This window comes from Geotrypetes seraphini, chromosome 9 (genome assembly GCF_902459505.1).
Source record: "Geotrypetes seraphini chromosome 9, aGeoSer1.1, whole genome shotgun sequence".
In the NCBI taxonomy this organism is placed as follows: domain Eukaryota; kingdom Metazoa; phylum Chordata; class Amphibia; order Gymnophiona; family Dermophiidae; genus Geotrypetes; species Geotrypetes seraphini.
In genome coordinates, this window is record NC_047092.1 from 97,272,643 (window position 1) to 97,286,719 (window position 14,077).

Consider the following 14,077-nt stretch of genomic DNA (forward strand, 5'->3'; position numbering starts at 1 on the left):
TCTCTCATTGATCTCATTTCCCACTTTTCTTCTCTGTCAGGATATAAAGTTAATTGAGATAAAACTGAGCTCATGCCCCTTAATGACTCTTGCTCTCCATTTTCTCTGCCCTCACATCCCTTCATCTGGATCATCACTGGAATGAAATACCTAGGTGTACCCTTTGATAGGGATCTCAAAATCACTACTACTCTTATCATGCCAAGACAGTTTCCAACGTAAAAGCGGCCTTATCTAAGTGGTCCTCCCTTCACCTGTCCTGGTGGGGAAGACTGGATACCCTGAAAATGATGGTGGTACCAAAAATTACATATATTTTTACCATGTATCTTCTACTGTTCCCAGCTTCCTTTTATAAACAATTAGAAAAACTTCTCTTTGATTTTCTATGGAACAATAAGCCTCACAGAATCTCACAACGAAAGTTGAAGTCTCCTAAATCATTGGGAGGAGTCAACTTTCCTGATCTTTTTCTTTACCATAAGGCCTTCCTTTTGAGACAGGGAACTGAATGGTTGCATGAACCAGATGTTTCTCTTTTACCTAATTGGCTGCAGCTTGAACTTGCTTTACTGCACCGTTCCCCCCTTAGATTCTTGGGCTCCACTCATCTCCAGAACAAACCTAGCAATCCTTTACTAGCCACTTCTCTTCAGGTTCTTCAGGAATTGGATCGCATCCTGGAATGCCCGTGGCTTCAATCTGCTTTTTGCCTATCTGGAGGAACCCTAAACTTCTGATAGGGAAAAAGCAATTTGTCTGGTCCTCATCAGATTTGGGACATTGCCTCGTTATGTCATTCTGATGGATCCTGGCTCATATTCCATGAATTACAGTGAAATATGACTTACCGGACTCTCAATTTTATCAATGGTTGTAGTTACGTTTGGTATTGTGAAAATTCAACCTTGACTTGAGAAATGTTAATCACTTACCCACATTACTCACTTTTTCCAACCAATTTCGAATAGTGAGACACTCGGCATGCAAATATTATAAACTCCTTAAAGACATACATTATCTGCTCCCTCCTTCAGTGAAAAAATCCTGGGAGGATGATATAGGTTGCTCTATTTCGGATTCAGATTGGTCCTCTTACCTGAAATCCATCTTTCACTCATCCAGATCTGCTTCAATCACGCAAAGTCTATTCTTCCTCTGCCACAGAGCTCAATGAACCCCGATTAAAATTCACCGAATTGATCCCACTTTTGTTAAAGAATGCTGGACATGCAAAAATGACACCGGCTCCCTTAAACATTATTTCTCTGTCCCTCCATACAAACGTTTTGGTCATCAATCTGGAATGCTATCTGTTCTCTATTTCACATTAATACAACCCTCTCTTACCAAATGCTGCTACTTAAATCCTCTGCTCTTCCTTCCTACTTATCACCAGACGATGCATACCTTTTTGATGTCCTCATGTCTTTAGCCCTGAAAATCCTCCTTAGCTCCTCAAAATATCTTTCAAAGGTGTCCAGGGCCCAATGGTAGAACCTTGTTTGTTTGACTTACAGGTATGCGGCTTACTTAGCCAAAAAAGTGACAGATTTCTGCAATTCTTGAGTAAATGGAATACTCTCAAACTCTACCTACAAGGCTCCGACATATGATTTCTTTCCTTTCCTTTTTCTTCTTTCTTTCTTGCTTTCTTTATTTCCTTCTCTTCTCCTGTTTATATCACAGAATCCAAGACCATTGTGCTATGATTGCTATTTATTTCCTTTTCTTAAGACATTGTTACACTCATGTGAGATATTCTGTTTATATACTGTTAAGACTGTGAATCACAGATCTGTTTATTTCATTTGCCTTGCCAAGTATTTTCTTGGGCACTTGGCTATCGCGGCAGGAGAGATGAGCCATCTCTCCTGCAGCGTTCCACCGCTCCCCCCTACCGACAACGATCGGGCCAGGAAGGAGCCCAAGCCCTCCAGCCCAAGGGACCCCCACACACTCACTCGATCTGGGCAGGAGGGATCCCAACCTCTCCTTCCCAGGTGACCCCCACTAAGATACGGGCAGAAGGGATCCCAGGCCCTCCTGCCCTTGGCGCACCACCCTCCCACAACGGCCCCGAACCCCTGATCGGCCCCCCCACCTGCCGGACCCACAAGACCACCCCCGCTGACCCTGCGACACCAAACCTCACCCCAGACACCCAACCCTGCCCATGTGCCTAAGGCTCCGCCCACAGGAGGGGCCTAAGGCTACTGGACTGATTCCAGTTAGCCAAGGTGCCTCAGGCCCCACCTGTGGGCAGGGTTTGAGGTGGTGGCCCTAAGGTCAGCCATTCGATGGATGGCGGGCCTCCTGGATGGACGGGCTTGGGACCCATCTGTCCATCCAACATTTTAACAGGTATGGGGGGTATCGGGGGTGGTGTCGCGGGGTCGGCGGGAGGGTCTCGCAGGTCTGTGGGTGGGGGGCCCGATCGGAGTTCGGGGGGGGCAATCGTGGGGTCTCCTGCCTGTATCTAAACTAAACTAAACTAAACTAAATCTTGGGTTTATATACCGCATCATCTCCACGGGTGGAGCTCGACACGGTTTACAAGGTTAGGGAAGGAACGGAACTCCAATAGATTTATAGAAGTAGGTAAGAAGAGAGGAAAGGTGTGATAATACTAGGGAGGGGATGAGGTTACGTTTTGGAGAAGAGCCAGGTCTTCAGAAGCTTACGGAATGGTAGAAGGGGGCTCAAGTTGCGGAGAGGGGAAGGGAAGCTATTCCATAACTGAACGATTCTGAAGTGGAGGGAGGAACCGAGTTTACCAACGAGGGAGATACCTTTTAAGGAGGGGAGGGATAATTTTAGTTTTTGCGTGGATCTAGTGAAGGATGGATTTGAGGAATTCCAGGCTAGAGGAATAAGAGGTGGAAGGATGCCGTGGAGGATTTTGAAGGTTAAGCAGGCACATTTAAAGTGGACCCTGGAGATGACAGGAAGCCAGTGGAGCTTGGACAGGAGCGGAGAGACATGGTCAAATTTACTTTTTGAGAAGATAAGTTTGGCCGCTGTGTTCTGGATTAGTTGGAGTCTGTGGAGGCTTTTCTTTGTTAAGCTAAGGTAAATGGAATTGCAATAATCCAATCTGGAGAGGATGATGGACTGTACGAGCAAGGCAAAGTGTTTTTGGTGGAAGCAGGACCTCACTTTCCTCAGCATGTGAAGGCTGTAAAAGCATTTTTTTATCAGGGAATTGAGGTGGTCGTTGAAGGATAGCGAGGAATCTATGGTGATGCCCAGGACTTTGCTAGAGAACTCCAGTTGTAGAGAGGAGCCTGTGGGCAGTGGGATGGAGGTGGGTAGATGATCAAGTTTAGGGCCAAGCCAGAGTAGTTTGGTTTTGGACTCATTCAGTTTCATTTGTACAGCGAGGGCCCAGGATTGAAGGTTGGTTATGCAAGAAGAGATGTTTACTGCGAGATTGGTGAGGTTTGCGTCGGTCTCGAGGAGGACCAGGATATCGTCTGCGTAAGTGTAGAGTGTTTCTAGGGGGGAAAGGTGGAGGAGGTTCAGGGAGGACATATAAATGTTGAAGAGGATAGGAGATAGGGGGGAGCCTTGTGGGACTCCACATGTCGGTTTCCACGGGGAGGATGAGGTACCATTCTTGGTAACGTTGTAAGAGCGAGAGCGTAAGAAGTTTGAGAACCAGTCAAGAACTGTGGAGCTAATGCCTATCTCGGAGAGTAAGAAGATTAGAATGTCATGATGGACAACGTCGAAGGCTGCAGAGAGGTCGAATTGAAGGAGAACGGCAAATTTTTTGTGAGAATGAAGTTGTTGGATCTTCGAGATTAGGGAAATCAGGAGGGTTTCAGTACTGAAGTTGGGTCTGAAGCCGTATTGATAGGGTAGGAGGGTAGAGAATCTTTCCAGGTAGGCTGAGAGTTGGGAGGAGACAATGGACTCAAGCAGTTTGGTTAGGAGCGGAATGTTCGCTATAGGGCGGTAATTGGATGGGATGGAGGGATCTAGGTCAGCTTTCTTCAGTAGGGGGGTCAATGCAATGTGTCCCATTTCAGGTGAGAAGAGGCCCGATAATAGGGCAGAATTTATGAGTTTGGTGAGAGATGAGATGGCCTGTGCGGGTATTTTCTCAAATAGATAGGATGGAAATGGATCCAAGGTGCAATTGCAGGATTTCAATTTCTGGCAGAGCTTGAGGACCTGAGATTCGGATACTTGCTCAAAGGCAGTCCAGGATCTATTGACTGGGACAGGGGTGATGACATTTGGAGTGGGAATGGGGGTGGTGAACACTAGAGAATTGTAGGAGACTACGGGGGGGAAAGAGCTTCTTAAGGCGGTGACCTTTCCATTGAAGAAGTTTGCTAGTAGGTCGGCTGATGGGGAGGAGGGGAGTGTGGAAGGGTTGGTGTTGGGGATTAGGGAGCGCCAGATATTGAACAGCATGCTGTTCTGGTTGTTTGATCTGGAGATCTTGTCACCATAGAAGTTTTTCCTAGCATTTTTGAGAGTGTTGTTGTAAAGTTTAATGTTGACTCTCCAGATTTGTTTGTCTGTGGGGGATTTAGATTTTTTCCAGATGCGTTCCAGGGATCGACATTTTTGTTTTAGTACCCTGTGGTATGGGAGGTACCAGGGGGCCTTACGGGAGTAGGTGACGGTTTTGGTGGAAAGCGGGGCAAGAGAGTGATAGATGGATTTTGAGAGAGTAATCCAATTGTGCCAGTTGGTCGCAGAATCTGAAGGCTTAGGCTTGGATGAGAGATTGTTGAGGAATTTGGACCAGAACTGATCACTTGAAATTTTCTTGCGGAAAGTAATGGACTTAGAGGTATGGGGTGAGGTTCCAAGGTGTGACATGAAGATGGGGAGGCAGAAGGTTCCTAGGAAGTGGTCGGACCAGGGAACGTGGTCCCAACGGGTGTCGTCGGTCGAAGTTTTGTAATCCGTGAGATCGAGGAAACTGATGATGTCTAGTGTGTGGCCTCTATCATGGGTTGGAGAGGGAACAGGGGGGGAGAAGCCAAGGGATGTGAGGAAAATATTGAAATCAGATGCATCCTTGCAGGTGGTGTCATCGAGGTGGAGGTTAATATCTCCGATGATCAGTAGTCTTTGGAACTTGAGGAACGCGTTAGATATGGTCTTGTAAACAAGCTCGGAGGAATTGCTCCAGGGGGTGGGTGGGCGATATAATAATAAGATACCCAGTGGGTGAAGATGGAGCTCATCATTGACTGAGGCTAACATGTATTCTAGTGAATGATGGGTGCCTTTTTCGAGGAGCTGAACATCAAAGAAAGATTTGTAGAGGAGTGCCAGGCCGCCTCCTTTTCGGTTTAATCTAGGAGAAAAGAGGCCTTGGTAGCCCTGAGGGCATAGCTCGTTTTGTGTATAGAGATCGTCTTTGGTGATCCAGGACTCTGTGATGCAGAAGAATCCAGGATCAGAGTCCGCGAGAAGGTCTTTCACAATTTGGGTCTTATTGCATACGGATCTGGCGTTGCAGTAAAGTAACGGGACTGGGGTTAGAGAGTCAGGGGCGTGGTTGGGAAGGTTGGCGGGGAGCACAGGCTTTAAAGAGGCGAGGTTGGCTTTGCGGTGTTTTTGTTTGTAAGAGTGACTTCTGGTGCGCATCAGTGTGGGAATTTGGAGGCCGGGGCAGGTAATAGTGACATTTGGGGAGTCTGGTATGTTGGGGGAGGGGGGTATCAGGCAGAGGGAGATCTTAAGAGAAGAGCAGAGAAAGAGAAAAAGAAGCCAGAAGGGAGGCTTCATGATGGAACTTGGGAAGCCTTTTAAGCTGAGAGGCAGAGCTTGTTTGGGTCCTGTGTGGAACAAAATGCTAAGTGGGGGGAGACTTAGCGACAGCACAGAGACAGGTAGAAGCAGTAAGCAGGAGCAGGGTGTGGAAAGGTGTCAAGTTTTTTTTTTTTTTTTTTTTTTTTTAACGTTTATTGGGAATGGAACTGAGCGGTTAGAGGACAACACAGGAGGGAGTGAGCGTTAATCCCGAATCCCAGCAATGAGAATGGATTACTATCTGAGACTGTGTTCCTTTTAGTTTAGCGTCTAACAGATTCCAAGAAATACAGTGAAATACAATGAAACACAAATTTGGCGGCTGAACCATATGTACTGAACTCGGAAGGAGTACAGTTTAGCAGCTAATAGAATCCAATGAAATACAATGAAGTACAATGAGATACAAATTTGGCGGGGGCAGGAGGAACTTGGAACAGAGAAGTGGGAGGGTGAGCAGGATGGAGGAAAGCTTCCCCTTTTCTCTGTTTCGTAAAGTCACAGGGGCAGCGAGACTTTTCGGTGACCCTCAAGGACTCTCTGCGAGACTTTTCGGTGACCCTCTGGAGCTCTCTCGGGGCTCAACTGACAATGACCCTGAAAAGCTCGCAGGTTCGGGGGAGGGGCGGCGCGGTGCACGCGTGCCTCTCTCTGGGCTGGCTCCCAAGAAGTGGCTGGGCTCAGGCGGCGATTCAAGCAAGTTACCCCGCAGGTTCGGGGGAGGGGCGGCGCGGTGCACGCGTGCCTCTCTCTGGGCTGGCTCCCAAGAAGTGGCTGGGCTCAGGCGGCGATTTGAGCAAAGTTACCCCGCAGGCTCGGGGGAGGGGCGGCGCGGTGCACGCGTGCCTCTCTCTGGGCTGGCTCCCAAGAAGTGGCTGGGCTCAGGCGGCGATTCAAGCAAGTTACCCCGCAGGTTCGGGGGAGGGGCGGCGCGGTGCACGCGTGCCTCTCTCTGGGCTGGCTCCCAAGAAGTGGCTGGGCTCAGGCGGCGATTCAAGCAAGTTACCCCGCAGGTTCGGGGGAGGGGCGGCGCGGTGCACGCGTGCCTCTCTCTGGGCTGGCTCCCAAGAAGTGGCTGGGCTCAGGCGGCGATTCAAGCAAGTTACCCCGCAGGTTCGGGGGAGGGGCGGCGCGGTGCACGCGTGCCTCTCTCTGGGCTGGCTCCCAAGAAGTGGCTGGGCTCAGGCGGCGATTTGAGCAAAGTTACCCCGCAGGCTCGGGGGAGGGGCGGCGCGGTGCACGCGTGCCTCTCTCTGGGCTGGCTCCCAAGAAGTGGCTGGGCTCAGGCGGCGATTCCAAGGGGTGGGGTGGGGTGTAGGGGGGTCACCTGGGCAGGAGGGGTTGGGCTTCCCTCCTGCCCGGATCAAGGGTGTGGGGGGTCACTTGGGCAGGAGGGGTTAGGCTCCCTCCTTCCCGGATTGAATGAGTGGGGGGGCGCTTGGACAGGAGGGGTTGGGCTCCTTCCTGCCCGGATCGTTTCGGCGGAGTGGGCAGTCGCCAGGCCAGGAGAGCTTGGGCTCCCTCTTGGCCTGATCATTGCTGGTGTGATTCTGTAACCGGTGTTCTTTTTGACAGACACCGGTTAGAAAATTCAGCTTTTAGGCGAAGGACTGGCCCCTCCTTCGCCTAAAAGCTGTTTAGAGCAGGGGTGTCAAACTTAATCACATAAGAGGACAAAATCTAAAACACAGGCTAAGTCATGGGCCAAATTTTTAATTAAGATACTTAGGGCTCCTTTTACTAAGCTGCGATAGTGTTTTTAGCACACGAATTGCGGTGCACGCTAAACTCGTGCTACGCAGCTAGAACTAATGCCAGCTCAATGCTGGCGTTAGCGTCTAGCGTGCGTGCTGAAAACGCTATCGCAGCTTAGTAAAAGGACCCCTTTGTCTTAGTAGAAGTATAGATCTTTCCTCACCCTCAGACATCTGTAGCACGGTCGGCACTTTTGTGGCATGCCCTGCTCCACCCTAGCTTTTACACTGGAACTGGGTCCTTCTGCCTGCAAATGAGTACTGAGGCAGTGTGGTGGGGAGTTTGGAGCATCACTGGGAGGAGGGCAGCAAGTTCAGGCGCTTGGAGCACCACTGGGACTGGGGCTGCATGGTCAGGCGCTTAGATATGGTACAGTCACTGCGGGCCAAAAAAAAACAGCCAGGCGGGCCGGATTCTGCCCCCAGGCCTTGTGTTTGATATGTGTGGTTTAGATAATCATGCCTTTGGGAAAAGTAGGCGTCAGAAATATAGTCCGGGCTACGTAGACATGATTCCAGTGCCATTTTCTTAGGTGCCTTGAAATTTGTTTTAAAAGGTCTTTTTCAAATGCCATTTTACTCTCAACTTAGGCGCTGGTAGGGCACCTATCAGAGCCTAAGTTAAGGTGTTGTTTATAGAATATGGGCCTATATGCAGTTACTTTTGTTTCTAGTGGGATTATAATCTAAGGTTTCTGCTTTTTTGTACCTGGGGTAATGGAGGGTTAAGTGACTTGCCTAGTCACAAGGAGCTGCAATAGAAATTGAACCCAGTTTCCCACTCCACTGATAAGAGTGCTATGGGTCAATGTGCTACACAATGTTTGTTTGAAAAAAAGCTGGGAATATGCATGTTTTACATATTATATATAATCAGATTGTGAGTTATACATATAACTCCTGTAGGATGACTTGTACTTTGGTACCCCAAGTAATATGTTTTAAAGCTCTTCATTCCTGCCCTCTTTATTTTCTGCTGTACCTATTATTTCAGACACAATTTTGGACATTAAGATTATTCTAGAGCCTGGAAACAATTCCTTATTCTCTAATTTTAGGAATCATTAAAACTGGCATGCATGCACTGTTTTACCTCAATGTTCCTAAAACATTTATTCTTAACAAAAAATATAGTTTTGACCTATTTTGTCAGAGCCAGATGCTATTGCACAGCTCAGCCACTTGAATATTTCGTTTTATATCCCATCCTCCCTAGAGAGCTCAGAATGGGTTATAGCTGAAGGGCTACCACTGTTCAGTGAAACATGGGGCAAGGGATAAGACACTTTTGGAAAACAATGTCTTTCATTCCTCCACAAAGTCCCTCTTACTGTTCTTTAATAGAGTCCTCAGAAATTCAGTGGGTACCAAACATACCGTATTTTGATAAATCTCACCCAAGAAAACATGTGCATGCTAAAAATCTTTGTCCATCAATGATTACAATAAGATAATATGGGAACTCTTATATGTGTTTTGGCTTCTGACAAGGGCTAACTCAATTCTGTGTATGACCTAATAAACCCCCTCTTTACTAAGGCGCGCTAGCCGTTTTAGTGCGCCTTAGTAAAAGGACCCCAAAGTCACTTTTCTGGATTTTTTTTGTATGTTTGTTTTTTTTAATGGACCAGAAGAAACAATAAAAAAAAAAGCACTCCTCCTTTATTTTGTTTTAAAAAAGATGCATCTCCCTCTTGACATACTTTAAATAAAAGCATTCTTCAACTTCTACAACTTTAAGCAATTTGCAAAAAAGCACCCTCCTTTCAAAAGGTCCTTATCAGTATAAATGTTAATTCTTAGCTACCACTGCTCTATAATATGGCTCATGTAGTCCTCAGTAGGCCAGCGGCCTTGTTCAGCTGTCTCTTCTTTAAGAACTGCTCCACTGGAGCGATAGAGAAACTTCTCCTCACGATTTTTTAATTTGTGCTCCATTCTCTCCAGCTGTCTTTTGAACTGGTATCGTTGTTGGAAGAGATCCTTTGCATAGTCGTACAGTTGCATGTCCAGGTCATTCAGCTCCTCAATGCGCTGGATAGTTGTAGTCTCCAAGTCCACACCACTGGCTCGGGTGCTGTTATACTGCATGAAGGGTCTGATAAATTTCAGGTTAAAAGTTCTCTCAAAAAGGTATTGAGTCTTCCTCTGAAATTCAGTCAGGCCAAAGAAGGCCATGTCTCTAAGGTTCTTCTTGGCACTTTCCAGAAGTACCTGAGCCCGCTTACTTTCAGACAGGAAGGACATATTGTAGCAGCCCACCAGGCTCAGGTCTGCTAACATCCGCACCTGACGGTTATTAGCCAGGTTGTAAGGGCATTCCATGAATTCCTCAAGGGTGCATCCTGACCAATCTGTGCCTTCATAGCAAGAGGGCAATTCCTCAAGGGTTGGTGCCCGACCATCACACATGTGCAGGGAAGTCTTCCAGGTGGCTCCTCGCTGTACATGCCGCCACTCGCTGAGATACCGGGACATTGGATCTCTTAACAGCGTGATGTAGTAAAATTTTCTAAAGAAAAAAAATGACTTTCATAAAAAATTCAATATCATATCTTGGAATAATATTTTAAGTTTCAAATGCATGCTATACCTTTATGAGATATACTCACTGCCACCACAAAACAGATGCAGCACTTAAGAGGAAAGCTTCAAGTCTAGCTGCTTACAGGACAACATGTTTTGTAGTGGGGAAATGTGTTGTGAGAAGCACACACTACCATTGTCTATGCTATCCTTGTTCTGTGCTTGGTTAATATAACCCTAGTGTATCTTCGCTATATAATCACCCATGCCGAATATGTACAGTCCCCTGCATTATAAACTGCGCTCAACTGCATAGCACATTCCCTTGCACTGTATCTTCGCTGTGTATGTACAGTCTCTTACATTGTAAACCGCTCTGAACTGTTTGTGGTACTGCGGTATACAAAAATAAAGTTATTATTATTATTACTTGCACAAGAGAGAATTAGGGTGGCTAGATATAGGGATGTGTGTGAGTGAGAAGATTAAACTAATGAATCTGAAAGAGCACAACTATGAATGGATGCAGGTGAGTACATTGTTGGGTGTATATGAATAAGAGGCTAACCTGATTGACAAAGCACAACATTATCACTTGGGGCCAGATTAGCGTCCAAGTATTTTACTGGCCGATTCTCAGAACGGCTCACCATGCTCTTTTCTGTGCTTCCTATCAGCCTCCGATTGTACTATGCAAATGTAGTACAACAAGGTCAGTAGCCCTTTATTTGGCATTGTTGCTCAAAAGCAACATGTGTTTTCTATTGCTCTTATGAGAGATCTGCATCTCCAAATGCCTGTTACTTGGCACTGTTGCTCTCGTTCAACATCAAGTTACATAAAGCAGCCATTTCATCATCTGCCAATTAAAGGGTTAATATTAAAATAAGCACTTCAGATGATTATCTAAACTTTCTGGGCGATTCTCTAACCTCGCTGTACTACATCTGTCGGCAAAATTTTCTGCCAGGGTCTGAACCGTCTTAGCCTTACTTTCTTGTCAGTGCCTGAGTGCTGATTGGCTCAGACCCCCACCACAAAAAAATCCCTAATTTTAAAACCCCCCACATAGATTCCTCCCTCCCTCCCACCAATCCCACACCAGAGCTATTCGATGGCCCCACCCCCAGGGCTGGCAGGAGGGATGCCCATTCACTCCTGTCACCGGGGTCTATACCTTAAAGTGGAAGAAATGCAGGAGAGATGCCCACTCCCTCCTGCCAGAAGTCCGCCAGGGTCCCCCAACAACCTCACCCCCCGCATCCCAGACCTTAAAAATTAAGGATGGCAGGAAGGATACCCACTCCCTCCAGTTGGCATGCCCACCTCTTCAAAATGGCAGACCTTCCCCTTCCTAGTCCTAATGTATGAAAGAGATCATATGAACATCAGAATGAATGGAGCGTGAAAGCTTTATGGTACTAAAGAATAGAACTTGAAACTAATAAGTAAATATAATTTATTACAGGGGTAGGAACATGCAATCGAGAGGCTTGAGCTGCTGTTTAAGGTAATTGGGTACAAGTGCCATCTCGGAGAGAGCGAGACCAGAAGGCTTTGAGCATGCGCAAATGCTCAAAGCCTAGTCCAGCCCGGCGCAGGAAGAAGGAGGATCTCTCTCGCACCGCCCCGCCCAGCCCAGCCCAGCCCAGCCCAGCCCAACCCAACCCGAAAAGGGAGGATCTTCGGGCACTGGCACTGGCACATCCTGTGCATTGGTGCTGGTGCCGGTGCCCAATCGGGTAAGAGATGTTTTGCGGTGCTGGGGGGATGTAGGATCACGGGGGGGGGGGGGGTGTGACGCGAGCGGGGGGGAGGATGCCGGTTCGCAGGGGGATGCCGGATCGGATTGAAAAAAAAAGTTGTAAAACGCGCTCACACGTATAACACGCACGGTTATGCACGGTTTGTAAAAATCGTGTATAACGTGCGCGTTATATGCGTGAAAATACGGTATATACTTACTCTGGTAAACTCTTTTCCAGAAGATAGGTGAGACATTCTAGACAGATAGGTAATATCCCTATAGCCGCGTGCATCTACAGAAGGAATCCACTCCAGATGTTTTCCTCTTGCCTCTGCTGTACTTCACTGGGCTCCTTAGCTCCACCTACAGTTAATACCCAAGCATTGAGAGCCACCCAAACCACTTGAAGTAGAAGCATCTGTAGAAACAAGCTGAAAACCAAACTATTCTGCTCAAGAATTAAATCAAAACAGTAATGTTAACCACCAACAAAAGTTTCAGAGGAGCTCAGAAACTACTCCCATATAAAATGGAAACATATACAGACTCTTCCCAGCCTCTAAGGGCTGACAGGCATCCAAGAATCAGCTTGGAGAAGCAAAAACAGACTGGAACAGTAGGAAGGCGCAGGAAGGACTGGGCGGGAGTCTAGAATGTCTCACCTATATACTGGAAAAGAGCTTACCAGGGTAAGTATATAGGCCCCGATTCACTAAAGTCAGCGATCATCCATTTTCCAATCTGACAATGCAAAACCCCATGCTAAACAGCCAAGCGGTTGATTCACTTACATTTGCTTGGCTATTTTGCATCGGGTTTTACGATCCTAAAACCCGACTGCTGTAGACCTGTCAGTAACTGTTACTGAGGTCTGCCTGCTTGTTTTTCATTTTTTTTGCAATGGCACATATATTTTGCGTATATTACACACACAAAATATCTGCCCAATAAAAAAATAAATAAATAAAGCCTCCCGACACCACCCCCTCTCCCTCCCCGAACCCCAAAAAATGGCACCAGTCATTCCCCCCACCAAACTTTAAATATGGCAGGAGGGATGCCCACTCCCTCCTGCTAACAGACGCTCCCCCCTGCGCCAAACTTTTAAATATGGCAGGAGAGTTGCCCACTCCCTCCTGCCATCGCTCCCCCCCACCCCCACGCTGAACTGAGATATGGCAGGAAGGAGGCCCATTCCCTCCTGCTACCATACACTCCCCCCGATGTTCCCCCCTGTGCCGAACTTTTAAATATGGCAGGAAGGATGCCCACTCCCTCCTGCCATCGGCCCCTCCCATACCTTTAAGTCGGGAGCAGGAGGGGTGCTCAGTCAGACCCACTACTCCTCCACCAGTCACTGTCTGGGCAATGCAGGTGCATCATCTAATACATGGGGAGGGGCCTAAGACACTGATTGGCTCAGATGCCACAACCTCCTCCCCTTGGTGGGGTCTTAGGCATCCTTAGCCAATCAGGACTCCCTTGGCTCCCTCTGTATCCTGGATACAAGGGTGAGGAGCCTAACATAGTAATATAGTAGATGATGGCAGATAAAGACCCGAATGGTCCATCCAGTCTGCCCAACCTGATCCAATTTAAATTTTTTTTTTCTTCTTAGTTATTTTTGGGCAAGTATCCAAAGCTCTGCCCGGTTCTATGTTTAGGTTCCAACTACTGCAGTCTCCGTCAAAGCTCACTCCAGCCCATCTACACCATCCCAGACATTGAAGCCCTCCCCAGCTCATCCTCAACCAAACGGCTATATACAGACACAGACCACACAAGCCTGGCCTTAATTCTTCAATATTTACTATTATTTTCTGATTCTAGATCCTTTATGTTCATCCAACGCTTTTTTTTTTTTTTAACTCTGTCACCGTTTTCCTCTCCACCACCTCTCTCAAGGGCGCATTCCAGACATCCACCACCCTCTCTGAAAACTAGAATTTCCTTACATTGCTCTTGAGTCTACCACCCCTCAACTTCTGGTTTTACCATTTTTCATTCGTTCTTTTTTTCCCCTCCTTTCCTCTAAGGCAGGGGTGCCCAAATGGTCAATCGCGATCGACCAGTAGATCGCAAAGGCTATGCAAGTCGATTGCATTGCCTTTGCGATCTTTTTCTCCCTGCTGCTTCCCCAAGCCAGGACTGGTGCGTACAAGTGCCAGACTCACAAGACTTCACCTCGAGCGTCAATTTTGATGTCTGAGAGGGAGTTCTGGGCCAGCCAATTGCTGCCTGGCTGGCCTGGAACTTCCCCCCCCCCCCC

At 47.5% G+C, this 14,077-nt stretch overlaps 1 protein-coding gene across 1 annotated transcript in view; it reads right to left on the bottom strand.

Annotated features, from left to right (window-relative positions):
• Positions 1–9,175: 9,175 nt before the first annotated feature.
• The window catches only part of HS6ST1 (heparan sulfate 6-O-sulfotransferase 1), a 55,310-nt gene continuing 50,408 nt past the window's right edge, over positions 9,176–14,077 (bottom strand). The window contains exon 2 of the mRNA XM_033959420.1: positions 9,176–10,047. Coding sequence (XP_033815311.1) covers positions 9,339–10,047 — 709 coding nt within the window. The 3' untranslated portion in view covers positions 9,176–9,338. The remainder of the gene's footprint in view (positions 10,048–14,077) is intronic.